Here is an 18765-nt window from a genome sequence, read left to right as displayed (position 1 = left end):
CCAAAAGAAACTTTTTAAAAGAACCCAATGGAAACTCTTTTGAAAATGGAAGTTGAGTTTCTGTGGTGAATTCTGCAGCAAATTCCACTGATCAAGGAATACTCAGGTCGGTACCTGACCATTAATAGAAAAGAATGTGGGATTTCCTTTTACTATGTTAGCCATTCATAGACCATTACAAGGTGAATGCTTCTTAATCCATGCTAAATGATAAAGAAGTGTTTTGTTACAAATTTCCAAGTTCCCAGAGGGCATGACTTTGGTAACCCAGTGTGGTCTTGCCTAGTTAACTTACCACCCAAGTTAAATCTGCTAAGGACTGCTTGAGAATTACTTGGGTTTCTGTTATCAAATGAGATATGGACTTTTAGATATGAACTGCTAATTTGCTTGGTGAAAATTCTTTTAGTTCTGACTCTCATGGCGCTCAGTCAAATAGTCTGTTGTTCTTTTGGAGTCCATTTATAGAGTTTAGATTTCCTACTGTATTTATTAGGGTTTGATTCATTATATTCTTCAGACCTTTGAGTCACAGTTTCACTGGAAGATTTTTCTTTTCTCATCACTGGGATCTCTCCATGCCTACCACCAATCCAGTCAAGACGACACATTTCAGCTTCCAGCCTCTGGTAAAGGAGTGGATGGTATTCCCTTCAGAGCTGACCAGTGCCAATCAAAAAGTCTTTTTATGCAAATTCTAATCCCCCCCCCCCCCCCCACTGAGAGGTATTGAAATGCACTAGTAGAGGGAATATGCCCACTTGTTACTGGATGGGAATTGCATGCTTGCATTTTAAATGACTTGTCTTGAAAATGGACCTTTTGTGTTTTCAGTGGAAATTCATTGAAAATGGAAAGTCTGCTTTTGTGTAATTGATACTTTAAGTAGTGAGACTGTTGAGCTAGTTGGATTAACTGGCTGAGAGTGCCAGTGTCTCTTTCTAAGGGAAAAGTCGGTTCATGCATTGTGGAAGGGTACAGACCCTCCTGTGATCTTAGTTGGAGGAAGGAGTTGATCAGTTTTTTTAATTTTTGTTTTTTTGTTTTTTTAAGTTTCTAAATGTCCTGCAGGGGCAGACAATGAGTTTATTATTTGAGAATTGTCCTCTACCCTTGCTATTTATCCAGGTTTTCGAAAGGCACCCATCACTGTAGTTTCCAACAACCTCCCAAAGAGTTAAAAACCAAACATGCAAATGCTACATGCCCTAATTTTATTGCTTTATCCCCTCTTTGCTCTCCTTCTACTCTGTGTCCCCTTTCTCTTTTTTCTTCTTTTCTTTTTTCTCTAGTTCTGATTCCTCTCTTCTTTGCTCTTGGGAATATGGAAAAGCTAAGATGAAGAAGAGAGTTTTACACTTTTCTGAAAGCCATCTGATTTCTGGTTACTCTGACTATTAAGTAGTAAGCTTCAAAGCTTTTGCCCTCTTCCTAGGAGTCCTGTCCTCTCTTCTTACATCCTTCACTCTTAAGGATGACAGCTTTCATCGTTACTTCTTGATTAATGTAGGTACCGAGGGAGATTACTACTCAGCTAGTTTTTCAATTATCTTGATCAAGAATGGGAGTTTGGATGCTGGGGTGGTAATTGACAAGGCCTGAGTCAAGAGAAGGTTTAAAAATATGTGGCATTAAGACATGCTCTAATCAAAGGTGCCCTCATTAAAGGTGGCATTTGACGATTTTTACCAGTAAAGGTGCCAGATGCATCTTTCCACAGCCACAGTGATCATGGGTCTGTGTGATGGGTGTACCAGGCTCAGAGGCCCCCTGCTGCAGGCCTCAGGGTCCTACCACACCCTGTCCCCAGAAAAGGAGCAGTGGAACTGTCCTCCAAGTGGCCTAGAGAGGCTGCGTGGGAAGCAGCCAATCAGAGGGAGGCTGCAGGAAGCAGCCAGTCCAGGCCCAGAAGGCCCATACAAAAGGAACTGCGGTACAGAACAGGAGGCAGTTTCTGCTTGGAGCCATAGGAGCAAGGATGGTGTTCCTGTCTGGCTGAAAGGACTGCAGAACCTCAAACAGATCAGTTGCTGTCAGGGACCGGGGGAGCAAGGAGGAGCTCCTGGCTGATTGCTGGAACTTGGTAGCTGAAGCCCTAAGGTAAGGATGAAGGGGTCATGGGGAAGTGGCCCAGGAAATTGTAGCAGCATCGTGACTAGTCAAAGGGATGCAGCGGGTGGCTGATATTTGTAGGGTCCCTGGGCTGGGACCCAGGAATGGTGGGCAGGCCCAGGTCCCCACCACCCACAGTGGCGCAGGGGCTAAATCCTCGAGGAGGGAGTTCAACTGATCCCAGAGAAGGGATTGAAGACCTTGAAGAGGGTCAGTGATATTGGACTTTAGGGACTTTGGTACATCCACAGAAGGGGACCTGAACTGTTTAGCGACTCAGCTGGAGAACTGGGGTCAGAGAAGGGCCCAGAGAGGGTGAAGATGTCTCCAGGGAGGGAGCCCTGAGGGCACGGACCCATACCAGGGCCAGGACTGTTTAAAGACTGAGCCCAGGGAGGGCTACAGGAAGAGCCGTTCCACCCGAGGGATACTGAGAGGCCTCTGTTGGACTCTTTATCCCGGAAGGGGTTTGTTTTGTTTGTGTTCCATATGTAGACTGTGTGTGACTTGGCTGGAGGGCTGAGTTACAGAAGACCTAGCACAATTACAGAGACTGAGTGGAGGCACATGCACTTGGCCAGGGGGCACTCGCAAGAGGTGCGTGCCACTCTGTTATAGTGTGAATCACTGGTAGTGGTGCAGATTTCTTCCAGCACTCTAGTGTCTTGCTCAGGGAAAATACTGAATGCTCTAAAGAGGGGAGGTTCTGTTTTAGCATGTGACTGCTGTCTGTCTGGAGAGGGCATGCGGGATTTATTTGATCTTCTCTGAGAAGCTTGTTGATAGTTATTCATATGGAGTGGAGCTGGCTTCTGAGTTTGTGTGGATGCAGTGTGAACTGAGACAGTCATTCACAGACCATTAAAAGTCTGCAGTGCAGGATTTAGCTGCTGCAGTGGCAGAAGAGAAGAGAGATTTTAGTCTCGGCTACAGCCATAGCCTAGGATTTTAGAAAACCTGGTTTTGGAGTTACCAGCTTCTGATCAGGTTTTCAAGTATTGCCATTTGTTTCCTTCCCTCCTGCATCATCTGACATCAGTATCTGAGAACTAAAGAGATTTAAGGGTCTGAAGGTGCCAGTGTGTCTGTCTGGCAATGGCTCATGCGTGATCCAAGTTGTCCTAGTCTTATTTACATTAAATCCATTTTACATTGCTCTAGCAATGTAAAGCAGCTTTAGTGTAAATAAGAATCAGGTCTGTAGCATCTTACTTGGTCTTCCAGTCTTTGGCTCTTCGGTTGTGTATGGATTTTATTGAAGATGCTCTGGAATTTATCTGGGACCATAAATTTACAGGGGCAGACCATAGTGATAGTCCCTTCTTCCAACTTGTGTGCCTGCAGATTGATCTTGGTTTGAAGGAGGTGGTGACCTTCTTGGGAAAAGGGGTGAGTTCCTAATATTTCCTATTTCCATTTCTAGGCCAAAGAATTAGTCCAGTGTGAGACCAACTTTGTGAATTGATCCCAAGAATACCTGTGTAGCCCAAAGTGGAGTGCTTGTGTGTAGAAGAGGCGATTTTTGGCCACCATCCATGATATTGTCAGTGTAGATGTTAGTCCCCTGTCATGATGAGCTTTGGGGACTCCACTATTGTCAGTCAAACGCCCGCTCTCCAGGGAAACCTACAATCTATGTGCTCTGAAGATTAGTATGTAATTATCTCCACTGATTTACATATATGGTGGATACATGCGAAGGATTCTGTTTTTCCAAGGGATCCTTCTCTGCATTTGATGCTGAATGGGAGTAACATGGCTGGTTGGCCACTTGTTTTGTGTATTCGGATAGGGACAATGTATAGGGAGGATGGGGTGAGCCAGCATTGGGCCTCTGCTGCCAACTAACCAGGAATTGGTAAAAAAGGACAAGATGGGAGCCTTGTCTGATAAAAGGATGTGGAGGTCAGATCTGTTGACTACTGATCTTTCATCACATAATATGAATTTCAGGTCTGTGCTATTGGCTGTGTTGGTGTTATATTCACCTGAAGGGGAGGTTGTAAACTGAATGTACTATATTGGTAGTAAGTATCTCTCTGGTTATTTTCTTTGAGTGTATGTTGTTTCCAGCATTTGTTCTTTCTTTTTCTTACCCCAAGTCACATAATCCCATAATGGAGAAGGGAGGAAAATGGCAATACTGGTGGTCATGGGATCTGACCCTACAAAAGATCACCCATTTATAGGTGCTGGCCCCTATAAGTAGCTGGAACAACTTGTTCATGTCCTTAGCTTGAGCAAGTCAGTCTTTGCCTTGCATTTTGAGCATGTCCAAAATTGAAGTATTGGTGTCTCTGAATGGCCATAAAAGGTTTAGCAATGTTTTAGTGTCTGTATTTTAAGGAGGAGGTAGAAAATGCCAGATGTAGTAGGTATTTCTTCATGAAGACTCTATCTTGTCAGAACTTTAGAATGAAATGTATTATAGCTGTATCTTGCAAATCACATTATAAAGCACTCCAGGAATGATCAGCAAGTTGGACTGCTCGACTTCTGACATAATCACTTTATATATAAAGTGATCTCCTTTCACAGAGCCAACTTTCTTGATTGTTTATGGCAACTTAAGGTTTTATTTGTGGTTCTGTTATCACTTATAGTTGTAATTGCTTTTCATTGGGAGTTCAGGGTGCTCAGCAGTTTGCAAAATTGGACAGTTAGGACTTGTTTGTTTTGTATACTGTGGGCCAAATTCAGATGCAAGTCTAAGATGATGTAATTTACTATGTTTCACTCCGGCTCTCTTGATATGTTACAGTTAAGACATAAATGGACTCTGACTTGCATCTTATAGATGTAACTTGTCGTACACTCCATCTCCTTATTTTGATTTATAAATGCTAGTCAGTGTTTCCTGCTGCGCCCTACTGGACCTATTGCTTCTTAGACTGACTTAGATTTGGAGGACCAAATGCAAATGTGATGTGTAAGAGGGGAAGGAGGTGAGATATTCATGTTTGTGAGTGTGCACAGTGAGGAGGCAAGAAGGTTATAAATTTCACCAGTTTAGACTCCCTGAAACAAACCTGTGACTGTCTCACTCAGTCTGTGAACGTTACACACAATCACTATGATTAACCTTGATATGCACCTTGCTTTTTGAACTTCCATCAAAAACAAATTTTCAAAGACCTTTGGTCAGCTTGGCTCAGGGATCTGAGAGTTGCTGTTACAGAGTCAGTAGTTTTGGGTTTTTTATGGTGCTCTCAGGATACTACAAAGTCTAGACCCTCTTTTGGAGAAATGCCTCGTTTTTTTTCAAGTTATAGTACTGTAATTCTGATTGTGATTTCAGTTAGTGTGGTTTCATAAACCTGCCAGATGGGAATCTGAGAAACAAGGGATGGCCCTTATTGAACGCCATAGTCACCAGTCTGAGGATGGAATACTGATGAGATGAAAAAATAAAGCTGAAAAGTGTCAGACTTCTGATATATTCATGTGCTACAATTTTGCAACTACAGTTTTACAGACAGATCAAAGATCTTCAGTCCAGCCAAAAGAAAGCAAATGGTTTCAAATAGAACAGATGTTAATGCTCTGTTTGCCAAATGAATTAAGAAATAATTTGGATCCTAATATTTAATATGAAGATGAATATGGCATGATTAAGTTTTTTCAGAATGTTTTTTACAATTCAGCATCATAATGCAGCTTAATAAAATACCTTTCCAAACATGTGCTTTTCTTTAGGGAAGCAAAGAAACAGACTGGAACCGATGGATACCATATTTGTTAAACAGGTTAAAGAAGGTGGACCTGCTTTTGAAGCTGGATTATGCACAGGTGCTGTTGTTTTATAGTGCTAATTTAATATAAAAAAAGCTATAACTTTTCTGCAGTCTTGTCGTCTTGATTATTGCACTTTCTGGACTCTCTTACTCTCACCTCTCCCTCTGTGGACTGCCCCAAACACTGCTACTATAGTCTTCTTTCGGTTCTACCACTCTGATCACGCAAGTCTACCCCTTTAATTATTTTTCAGTGTCTTCCTGTCTCCCCACCACAAACTCATGCTCCTTTTCCTTGCCTATAAAGTGTTATATAAACTTGCCCCCACCTCAGTCCTGGCTCCCGTTTTATATTGCTTCCTCTCCCACGGTCCCACGGTCAGCTCTTCAGTTCTCTGTTTGCTCCTTCTTTACTTTTTTCACAATCTTTTCTTTTATGCTGTCAATCATGCTACCTCTCCACCTATCCATACTTTGAGCATTGTCACCAGATTTATCCTCTAAGTCAGTGGTTTTCCAACTTTTTATTTCTGGGGACCCAGTTGAAGAAAATTGAAGTTGAAGACCCAACGGAGCTGAGGATGAGGGGATTTGGGCTGTCGGCTCAGGGCTGGGGCAGGGGATTGTGGTGTGGGAGGGGGTCTGGGCTGGGGGAGCAAGCTCTTCTGGGGCCAGGGATTTGGGGTGCAGGAAGGGGTTCCAGGTTTGGGGGGAGCTTCAGGGCTGGGGCAGGGGATTGGGGGCTCGGGCAGTGCATGGAGCCTCGTGGCCCCCCTGCCTAGAAGCCGGACCTGCTGCTGGCTGCAGTGTCGGAAAAGGTAGGCACTAGCCATGGGGTGGGCAAACTTTTTGGGCCAAGGGCCACATCTGGGGAAATTGTACGCAGGGGAGGGGGTTGGGGTGCAGAAGGAAGTACGGGGTGTGGGAGAGGGTGCAGTGTGCAGGAATAGGCTCAGGGCAAGGGATTGGGGCAGAGGAGGGGTGCGGACTGCAGGAGGGAGCTGGGGGTTGGGGTGCACGAGGGGTGTGGCAGGGGGCTCAGGGCAGGGGGTTGGGGTGCAGGCAGGGGGCTCAGGGGCGGGGTGCAGGAGGGATTCTGGCTCCAGCCTGGCACCGCTTACCTAAAGCAGCTCCGGGGTGGCAGCAGCGCACCTTGGGGCCAGGGCAGGCTCCCTGCATGCCTGCCCTGGCCCCACGCCGTGCCGCTCCAGGAAGCGGCTGGCACCATGTCTCTGCGCGGCCCCTGCGGGGCGGGAGGGGAGAGCACAGGGCTTCATGTGCTGCCCTTGCCACGCCTCCAGGTACTTCCCTGAAGCTCCTATTGTCCACGGTTCCCCATTCCTGGCCAATGGGAGCTGGTGGGAGGCAGTGCCTGGAGGCAAGGGCAATGCATGGAACCCCCCTCCTCCCCCTCCCCCACGGGGCCTCAAGGATGTGGTGCCAGCCACTTCTGAGATTGGTGTGGGTCCCGCGAGCCATAGTTTGCCCACCCCTGCACTAGCCTGCCTTTGCTGGGCAGCACTGCCAATGGGACTTTTAACATCCCGGTCAGCAGTGCTGACCGGAGTAAGGTGACCCAGTGCCTGACATGCTGCGACCCAGTACTGGGTCGTGACCCACAGTTTGAAAAACACTGCTCTAAGTGCCCTCTCTTCCATCAGACCTCTACATCAAACCTAACACTTCAAGCAGTCCTGCTCTTCTTCAGTTCTCCTATAATTCCCTCACCCTCCTTTTCCTGAATTGTTGTCCTGTATTTTTTATGTGTTTTTTGTATTATTTATTTGTATTAATGCCCCAAACCCACAATCAAGACTGGGGCCATATTGTAATAGGTGCTATACAAACATAAAGGAAGATGTGAAGAGCTTATAATTTAAGATAAGACAAGGGACAAATGAGTGTGACAAACAAGAGGGAAGGGTTGAGGAAGGACAGGACTTTACATGTGGTTACATAGGTTATGTGCATAACTTGATGGTTCCAAATCATTTAGCCCTCCACCTTCCCACTCCCCCACCTATTTTAAAGCAAGTAAATATGAGCAGTCTCCATTTGGCCCTCTACCTAACCATTATTTTGCTTGTTTTGTCTGATTTAGTCCAAAAAATCTTTGAAACAGAGAATCCATCTGTTTGTAAAGCACCATTTAAAGTGCATTACAAAGGCTAGGTCTGCACAAAGAGATTTACCCCTAGGTATACCAGTATACTATGCTGGCAAAACACTCCTGGTCTGGATGCAGCCAAAGTTGCACTTTATACTGATATAGTAAATACCCCTAGTCCCCACAAGCAAAACAAGCTATACCAGGATATAACTCTTGTCTGCGCTACAGAATTCTGCCTGAATGCCTGAGTTGATCAGGCTCTCACCTCTTCGCACCACTATGCTGGCACAAGTCCGGTATAGACTTAGCCTAAGTTTTGTAATAATTTGTGGTTCTTTATTTAAATTCTTCAAGAAAAGTTTTTAGAAGGAACAATCGTACAAATTATACAACTACAGATTAGATAGCTGGATACCATTGTAAATGAGAATTTCTATCCTTAAAAGCATGGCAAACACTATACTACACAAAAGCAATACATGTGAGTCAGAGAACACTCCTGACCTGACTGTTGAGATTTTTTTTTTTTTTTTAAAAACGTATACATGTATTAATTGCCTGGACTAGGGTAATTTTTTTCAAAAGAAATATGAAAACTCTAGGGCATTTAGAAATTTAAAAATCACAGCACTGACTTTCCAGGCTCTGCAGTACATCTTATTTTTTTCTTCTCGCTCTGGTATAGTTTTACAGTAGCAAGCATTCTCTGAGCAACCATGGCATCGTTTGATGCTGGTGTATAGAGAGAGAGAGAGGTTTTGGCTTGATAAAGTGCAACATATGCTGAAGTTGTACAAAGGGAGCATGTTACCTTTCTGACCGAAGATGAAATTCAATATTTGCCATACTGAAAAGGATAAAATCAGTACAGAGAATATTTTATTTTCAGACTTATAAAAAGGTAGAGAATAAATTATAATTTTTTTTTTAAAAATTGCCCACGTGTCCTTTTAAGGAGACTACCGATAGTCATAATATCTAATTAGGTCATGTTGCTATTTCTGTTAAAAACTGTAGATTAACATGTAGTATTATGGCTGTGTCTTGTAAATCACATTATAAAGCACTCAGACAACGGTCAGCCAGTTAGACGGCTCGGCTTCTGACACAATCACTTTGTATATAGTGGGTATCTCATTTTGTGGAACCAACTTTTCTTGGGTTGTTCCATTGCAATATATGGTTTTATTTTATGGTTACGCTAAAGGGGTTAAAAGATTTTGAAATCGAATATGAACTTAAGTATTACGTTTCATTATTTTTGTCAGTTTGTATTTCATTGCTGCAAGGCACTTATTTTGTATTATTGAATGTCTCATTCACAGTTTGATTGGACAGAAACACCCAGTTTGCAAGTGGATCAGTTGCCTGGAAAAGCTAAATGTGGCATGCTGTAATATAGAGACTTGTGATAATCTTGTAAACTTGAATGAAAGGATAGCCTAACTGCAGAATGGTTTAGTTTAAACATTTTTCATAGTTCTATGTAGTTTTGTATTCATAAGTCTAATTGGGTTGTTGCTGAGCAAGTCCATAGTTCCCATGTTTGACACTCAAAGCATTTTACCTCAGATCACATCTGAGAATCCCAAACATGGTAGAAAGCAATTACAATATCTATAACTATAATGGGCCCAATTATGTACACCTATGCAAAGTGGGTATAAGATACTGTCAGGACAGCATTTTGCATGTACTCAGCACAAGTGTAAATGACTCTACAACATACAAGGCAGGGGAGAATTGGTACCAGTGTGTTCAGATTGAGTCACAATGTTGCCAAAAAGTATTGAGGTGGGTTTAATCATTGGATAACTGTAAGAACAACTTTCACTTACTACTTCCCACAATAAGTACATTCTCTCCTTCTGTCTACCTATGACAGAGCAAAGCCCCTTCCACCTTATAGTCTTCATTCAATCACTCCATTCCTGAGGCTGATTCTGTCTTCAGTGCCACTTAAACTTCTAGGCAATTCCTTTTCTGAGTCATTGGGCGCTTGATCCAGGCTGACCCACATCACTTCTTCTGGTTCCGAGTCTGAGAACTGAATTGAAAATCATGGGAGAGCAGGCTGGAACCAAAAACTCCACAGGAAGACAGGTGATATGAGGCAATATAAGGATGTTCATCATTACTCAATACTCCTATGTGAAAACAAGAAGTACCAAATAAGTGGGCAAGGTTTGAAGCTATAATTTAAAAAAAAAAAAAAAAAATCCGTTCCTATTTTCAGTGGCAAGAGGGAAGGATCTGATGGTACTTGGAAGAAGCCCTACAATATGGCTGAACTTCTTAGAACAAGATTTAAAACTTCTAAGTATGTAGCTCTTGGCCTAAATTATGACACATTTTATCTGTAAATTTTTTTTTTTGTAGTTTGAGAATGATTCAAGCATTCCAGACTAAACTGTGGCTTCTGAAAAATCCAACACTTCAGTGAAATTAGGTAGGGAATTCACAATGATCTACCTACTTATCTGGAGTTTGACTTTCCACCAGCCAGGATTACTCATCGGTCATGTGGATTATCAGCCGCCAGGATGTTTGGCATCAAATTCTCTTCTGTAGTATTGCTTATTATTCTTGCTCACCTTTGGGAAACTACTTTAGCCCGCAATACCAGTTCAGCAAAACAATCAGCTGAAACAAGGACCCAAATGCACTGTTCACAAAGTTTACATTTGTAAACCTCCAATGTGTGATCTTTTTATTCATCATGTGTTGAAAATGATATGTACAGTCTTAACCAGTGAAAAGAGGAACCATTAGGTCCGTTTCTGGAGATGGAACTCAGCTGGGTTAGATCTTCCAATTGAGGACAAAGTTCTGCATAATGCCAGGAAGCAGGAGAGGTGATCGCTCAAGAGTGTTCAGCAGTCATATATTCCAAAGAGTCTCCAGTATATATCTATAATTGGTTAACCTCTTCTACAGGGTATTTGTATAGGGAAGATTCTATCTAAGAAAAATAAGAGTTCTTCCTCTTTGTGTTGTTAGAAGAGTTCAAGTAGTCTTTTCTTCTGTTTCAAAGCCTCTTATATGTTGTTGTCCGTCCTTAAACATTTTCTATTTCTTTCTTTTCTTCTTCTGAGAGAAGACCAGGATGTGCACGATTACTTTATAATTCCTGTATTGTGTAGAGGGTGCAGCCTCTTTTAGCTCTGTTGTGATAGTCATGAGGTTAGTTTCTGTTTCAAAACTGAAAAGGAGCCCACAGTACACAGATCTGTCATGTTTCCTTTATGTTAAGTTGCCATCTATCGGTGGTTGAAGAGTGAGAGAAGATTATAATCAGTAGGACACAACAAAACTACCTAGAGAAGCTCAAAGAAACTGCAGTTCAATTCTAAATTTGATCTAGGTGGCAGAGAATTAGACCACTACACCATGTGGATAGATAGATTGGACATGGAAAAGCTAAAAGTATCATATAAGTAACACTAGCATTTTAAGGAAAAGAAGGAATTGGAGCAGCTTTAGAAACATTCTCTCCTTATTGCTATAACTGCTACATTTTAGAACAAGAGAGTATTGCAGTGCCTGTTGAAAAGACACGTGCTACTGCTGGAGGTGTTCTGAATCCAAAATTACCAATTTTTTAAAATCTCTAAACAAAAGTTTACTTGTAAATATTTTTTTTTAAAAATCAACATATTTCAATATAGAGAAGTATTCCTCAAAAGTTGTTTTGGAGGCCAGTTTTTTAAACTAGCCTCTTCTATTGTTTGTGCCTGCTTGTGTGTTCAAAAGAACATTTGTATGAGCAAATGAGTTGTTTAAGGGGTGTAATTTGGGAGCATAGAATTAAGTACCAGATCTGAATATTTGGCCGGAAAATTTTAATTTTAATGTTTTTAATATACACACTATATCTACACATAAAGAAATATTTTTAAGTAGCAAAGAATATGCTTGTAGTTTGTTTTTAAAGCAAGCTAAACTTAAATTCATTATGTTAGTGATCCTGATTATTGTAAAGTACTGAACCATCCTTTTAAAATGAATGGAGAAGAATCCAAAGAACTGGAATAGAAACAAATATGCTATATGTTTAACTTTTTATTTATTTTTTTCCCATAGGTGACAGAATTGTAAAAGTTAATGGAGAGAGTGTTATTGGGAAGACATATTCCCAAGTAATTGCTTTAATTCAGAACAGGTAAGATATTTGTAAATTAGTACCTTTTGAGTGCCAGCTTAATAAATTGGAGCATAGGGAGGGATGACTGTTGCATTATTCTGCAAAAGTGTGTGTCAACCACTGGGTGTGCAAGTTTGTGTGCATGCGTGTGTGTATATACACACACACTGCTTGCGGAGGTGGGAGGGATTTTTATATTCTATATATATTATATAAAAAATCCCTCCCACCTCCGCAAACAGTATTGTACTCATAGGAATTGTTGTACTGTATTAGAGCATGGTCCATCTAAGCTAGTATTTGTCTTTAATAGTGGACTACACCAGATGCTTCAAAAGAAGAATAATGGAATAATAGTGTAAAAATCTTCCCCTCCATGAAGGTCTCATTCTAATCCCTAATATTTGGAGATTGATTTAAAAAACGAAGCATGAGGTTTTATATCCCTTCAAAATTTTTGTTAGGATTAACTGTTATAATTCTGGATTTTATTGTATACAGTGCTGTTGTAGCTTTGTCAGTCCCAGAATATTAGAGACAGGGTGGGTGAGGTAGTATCTTTGGTCTGAAGAATAGCTCTGTGTAAGATCAAAAGCTTATCTCTCACCAACAGAAGCTCGTCAAATAAAAGATACTACCTCACCCACCTTGTGTCTCTAATTCTTTTTTGAATCTTATTAAATTCTTGGCCTCAATTATTTTCTGTGGCAATGAGTTCCACAGTCAAGCGGTTTTGGAAATGGATTTTATTTATCAGTATTGAAAGTGCCACCTTTTATTTTCATTGCATGTCGTCTTGTTCTTGTGGTGTTAGGCAGGGAGAAAGAAAGCTCTTGATCTACCGATTCTATTCCATTCATTATTTTATATACTTTCCATGTCTCCTCTTATTTGTTTCCCTTGTAAAGTGCAGTCCCTGTCTTTTCAGACTCTTTATGGAGAGGTTTTCCCGTGCCTTTATTCATTCTAGTCCCGCTCCCTTTCTAATTTTGATTCCAGATATGCTGTACCTTTTTTGAGTTGATAGTTAATTTAGAGCCCTATGAGATGTCTGAGTAATTGAGATTTTTCCCTCCGGTGTGCTTTACTTGGCATTTATTAACTTTGAACTTAGTTTTCTATTGTATTGTTGATTCATGTAGTTTGGTTAGGTCCCTCCAAAGTTACTCAGTCTTCTCTGCACTAGACTAACCTAAATAACTGTCATCTTTAAATTTTGCAACCTTGCTGCTCATTCCACTTTCTGTATTATTAAATACATTTGAAACAACACATTGTTACCTTTTTGCCATGATGAAAACCAACCGTTTATTTCTATTCTGTGTTTCCTGTCTCTTAGCTAGTTTTTTTGACACAAGGCAGTACTTCTCTCTGCAGTGACTGCTTAGTTTCTTTAGTAGCTTCTTGTGAGAGACTTGGTCATAGGACTTTTGAAAATTAAATTACATCAGCCGGTTCTCCTTCATCTACTACTTTACTGACACGTTGAAAAAAAATCGTAGATTAGTGCGAAATTACTTTTCTTTTCACAAACTGTATTGGTTATACCCTGGCATAGTATGACTTCCCAGAAATGTCAATACCCTGATTTTAATTATAATTTCAACCCAATTTAGCAGATCTAAATGGAGTACTGTGTAAAGTACTGGTCTGTAATTCCCCCAATCACCCTTAGAAATAGTTTTAAATATAAATAATTTGCTGTTCTATGGTATATTAGCTATTTTTAATGACACACAGCATATTTTGCTATCAGCTCAGCCACTTCATATTTAAGCTCCTTTAGAAGTCTTGAATGTAAACAATCTGGGCTTTGTGGTTTATTGCTTTTTAAATTATCAAATTATTCCAACACCCCTTCTCGTGGCACCTCAATCTCTCATAGTACCTCATCTTTATTTCCAGAAAAGATGTAAACTGAGTTTTGCAATGTTGATGCCTGTCCTTGTTACTGAATGCTATGGACTTCAGTAGTGTGACTTTTCCTTAATATAGGGCCCAAACTAATGCTTGTTGATGTCAGTGGAAAGATTCCCCATTGACATCAATTGGTTTAATCCACATGCCTTTTGACTTAGAGAAGTCAACTGCATTCGTCTAATGGCTTTGGGGACATGCAGCCCTCTTTCTCAGTTTCTGGTAAGAGATGGTAAAGTTTGATTTATACTATATATTCTTTCTGAAGGATGAGAGAATTGCACTGCAGAATTCCCAGAGTGAATTGTTCCAAATGACACAAGTCCTGAGATTGCTCTTGAATCTAGTCTTGCACCGTTTACCAGAATTTGCCAACCTATTTGATTGGCCCAGCAAAATTTTATCTTTATTCACTTGCATACAAGCAACTTAGAGAAATGATGGGCACTAATGTAAAAACCTGTAAAAGAGACAAATTATTGTACTAGTTATTGTTGAAAATAGACCAAGAAACAGGAGATCAGTATGCTGATTCACAGTAATGATTTTTTTTAAAAGTCATTTGGGGGTTGTAAGAGCCACAACCCCATCCTTGTATTCAGTTTCCTTTTAAATGTTTCATAACATAAATATATTGCTAAAACCTTCAGAACTATACACAAGATTAACAGTAGTCACAAAAAAAAGCCCATAAAATGTGCGTCTTCACGCTGGTCTAGGTTCTTAGTGCTTTTGTTTTGATGCCTCTTCTGATGCCGAGTCAAGAATTTTTAAAATTTGATTAAGAACAGCATATATGACATAAAAATGAGGTTATTTGCTTGATCAGTGCTTTCCATAGACATCTCTAAGAATTAATAATGTTGTACCTAATATTTTGTTCAAACTGTCACTTCCTTTGTGTGATGCTTCCGATCAGCATTATACAAGTGATAATCTTACATACACTTTCATGAGCGTTAAGAAAATGAAGAAAACAGTTTTAAAGATTTCCTCAATATCTTGACACCTGGAGTGAAGATTTTGAGACTTACAGGTATATTTCACAAACTATGAAGATTGGGAGGTCTCAAACCCCTCTGCCACAAGGTTCATATAAATGAACAATCACACTTAGATCAACTATTTTGAGTGAAGCCTCTACAGTGACATTTTAGTTTACAAATGTTTGTTTTCTTTTGGTGACTCACTGGAAATCTGTGTTTAAATTTTATTAGAATAGAAGAAAAATCCCTTTACATAGCTCAGATAAATGAGCATGAAATATTGGTTGGCGAGAGTAGGAGAGTGGCTTGATATTCTGCTCTATGTAAGAAGCCCCCCTATCCTCTGTAGGAGCTACGTGGGTGGGAACTTTGCATTATGAGCTGCGTGGCTTTCTGATATAGAGTCTAAGGTCCTGATGTTGAAGTTGAATAGACGAACCCTTGCATAGGTGTGAACCCTTGCATAATTTGCTGCATGGGGCTCTGCATGAGTCCTAAGGTCAGTTCCAGTACTGAAGTCTATATTTTCAGGAGCAATAATGTAAAACTACAGTACCTCGCTCCCTACTTTTCCAACTGTTACTTTAGAGTTGGGGGGAATCATCTTCAAACAGTACAACAGAGTATCATTAACACTGTTGTTTTTAAAGATTAGTTTATAACTTTACTGCTTATATTATCAGCTAAAATGGGAATTGTTGAAAATTTTTATTTTAATGTGTGAATAGTCATGTACCTGTTAAACTTGTGTTCTAAAGAGTCTTTGAAACTTATTTTTGAAGACTTATTTTTGTGGTAGTTTACACACTTTTTCTTTCAGTTTATATCAATCTGCTTCTGATAATAAAATTGGTTTTAAAAGTTAAAGAAACTATACCATTTGGCATAGTGTACTGTACATTTTCAAATGAATATTTTAGGAAAAAAGCTTTTGAAATCTAATTTCCCACATTATCCTATTTTGAAGTCCTAACTTTTTGTCTGTAGTCTGTAGCAAGTGGATAAATGAACTACAGAACAGAAGCATCTTTCATATGTAAAGAATACCTAAACATATGTTGTTCTTTCAAGAATAAGGCCTTGCTTTTGTGGGAAAATACATTTTATTAAACTGAGTTCTGACCTTCTGTTGAAACTTGAACAGACTGGATCTTCTGTGCTCTGGATCTGAAAGTCTCAGAGAGACTCTCAGTCTCTGCAAGGACCTTTTATTTTCTTTTGACAATGGTGAAATCTTGGGTTTCTCCATTTTCCAAAACAAGGTGCATGGCATTTATTTCTAAAAGCGACAGGGCAACTTTAAAGGCATTAATGTTTGTTGACATTCCATTTCAATGCAGTAAACAGCAATTTTTCCAGTAAATGTTCATCAGCCATAGTTAAGTCACATAAGGTAGGTTGTAGATCAGCTCTAATATCATTGCATAAGAGAGTCAAGACACACTATAAAACTGACTTGGAATCCATTCAGCCTGTTGTTTTAGTGTAGAGTGCCTTCTCTGATGCCAAGATAAGGATTTGTATCAAGATCTGTGCACACCAGGAAATGCAATGGAGACTCGTAGGGTACCTCTACCCAGCAAAATAAAACAAAACACCACAGCAGTGATTCTGAGCTCAGGACCACTGATTTGGGCTTGTGCTAAAATAGCAATGTAGACACTCTTAACTCAGGGTGGAGCCCAGTCTCTAAAATGTGCTGGGGGGAGGGTCTCAGAACCCGGGCTCCACCCCAAGCCCGAATGTCTACACTGCTACTTCTTTGCCCTGCAATGCGGGCCCTAGTCAGTAGCCCTGGGTTCTGAGACTTGCTGCTGCGGATCTCTTTTTGCGGTGTAGAGATATTCATGGTTCTTGAATTGCCTTAGTTTTTGATGGAGCTCATTGGCATTGTTTCCAGAATAACACGTTCATAGGATTTGCCTTTGGGGAATGTGAGATAACTGTTTCTCGCCAGGTAACTTCTGAAAGTTAGTTTTGGACTAGCTGCATGGATTATACTTATCATTTCTGGCTCTGTCTGACCCATCTTTAATCAATTTTCAGTGTGCATTCCAGACCCATATATGTACCTACGCTTTCTGAAAGTGGTGGTCAGTTACTTGAGACTTCTTTATGTATGTTCTTCCTGTGGGTTTAGTAATTCAGATATAAAGACCATAGCTTGACATGAGATGCCAGTAAATAGCTGGCAGTTCACCCATTGTCATATGTCTCTTCTGAATGACTGTACAAGTTTTAGCTGATTCCTCCAGGATGATGTTGAAGCATGATCATGGGATTGGATGGGGATGCTTGCCTTGCTACTGCCTGTACTGTCTTCTCTGCCAGTTTTCAGGACCCCTAAATTAACTTTCTTAAGACAGTGGAGGGGGGGTAGTTGTACTTGTATTCACATATCTGCAACTTTAATTTTTGCCCAAGACACCCGAGGCAGATACTGTAGTTCATAGATATCCCACAAAAAGCAGATTTTTTTTTTTAAAAAAAAGATAGCATAGGTATCTTAGAAACACTCATCGGTGGCAAGTCGCGGTGCATATGACCACTCTTACCTGCTCGCCAAATAAGCTATGATAGCAGATACTCTGCCTTACCATCCAGAAGGTGGCCAGATTGCTTAGCTCTCAAGCTAAATATGGCTGTTTATAAAAGGTTACTTTTGAATGCAAAAGAAAAACTCGAGTCGTGTGATATTGTGAGGGCCCTACCATCCTTGCTCTAACTTCCTTAATAAGAGAAGTTTATTTTATTAAAGATATTGCATTGTGTAATGTAATATTGAAGCAGGAATATTTAATTCTGTTGAATCTGCATGGTCTAACATATCTCTTATGTTTAACATATTGGATATATAAACGAACCTTGGTAAGTAAAATTCAGTGTGTAAAGGGGGAAAAAAGGAGTTTATTGGTCATGCTATGATTGCCATTATGATTTCATCTCTAGTGAAGAGACTTATTTGAAAGGCTAAGCATGTTTTAACTTTTAAATGGTGAGTGCTTGACAAGTTCTGACATGGGGAAGCAAGCAGACCGTATCTTAACCAGTGTCATTCTCCTTATATTAACTGAACATAAAATCCCCTTTTCAAAATCGTGAGTAATATATTCTATTGTGTTTCAGTGACTGCATACTGGAACTTAGTGTTATGCCTAAAGATGAAGACATCCTTCAACTGGTACGTTGTGTTTCTGAAAATGAAAATAAGATATTCTATTGAAAAAAACCCATTGATTTGCTGAAAATATTTGAACAGTGTATGCTGCTTTCTGAATACTTTAAATCTTTGAACATTTGCTGTTAGGAAGTGGTTGGAATTTCAACATTTATTTTTCTGTTACTCCTTAACTCCCACTCTACTTGCTCATTATCTCTGAAATTTCAGAATGTGAAAGCACCAGTAGTAGTTTTTAGGACAGGAGAAAAATACCTCCATTCATAACATTTTCCACTATATTAGTAAAATATTGAAGCTATACTAAAGAGGTATTTTAGAAAGCACAACTCTGACACTTATGGTTGTCTGACTTTATTTAATGTAGGTTTCTTAACATTAGAACTTGAGAAAGGGCTATTTTAAGAAAATTGCTAGATTTTGTGAAATTTTTTTTAAACAGAAAGAACTTACTTGCACTCGATACAGAATTCAGTTCCAAGTCAGAGGTACTTCCAGATTTGAAGAGAAGTATAATGTTGCACCGTGTAAAGGATGCAGTGTCACCTGAAACAAAACCGTGAAAATTTCCATGACAAAATGTA

General features: G+C 40.1%; 1 protein-coding gene across 3 annotated transcripts in view; it reads left to right on the top strand.

Moving 5' to 3' along the window:
* Positions 1 to 18765, top strand: part of ARHGAP21 (Rho GTPase activating protein 21) — a 194278-nt gene that overhangs the window by 108369 nt on the left and 67144 nt on the right. For all 3 annotated transcript variants that reach the window (XM_027820951.3, XM_027820952.3, XM_043541347.1), the window contains exons 4-6: positions 5809 to 5901; positions 12040 to 12118; positions 18130 to 18184. In XM_027820951.3, coding sequence (XP_027676752.3) covers positions 5809 to 5901; positions 12040 to 12118; positions 18130 to 18184 — 227 coding nt within the window. The remainder of the gene's footprint in view (positions 1 to 5808; positions 5902 to 12039; positions 12119 to 18129; positions 18185 to 18765) is intronic.

The sequence above is a fragment of the Chelonia mydas genome, chromosome 2, assembly GCF_015237465.2.
Source record: "Chelonia mydas isolate rCheMyd1 chromosome 2, rCheMyd1.pri.v2, whole genome shotgun sequence".
In the NCBI taxonomy this organism is placed as follows: domain Eukaryota; kingdom Metazoa; phylum Chordata; order Testudines; family Cheloniidae; genus Chelonia; species Chelonia mydas.
The sequence above is the reverse complement of the archived record's forward strand: the minus strand, read 5'-3'. Positions and strand labels throughout refer to the sequence as shown.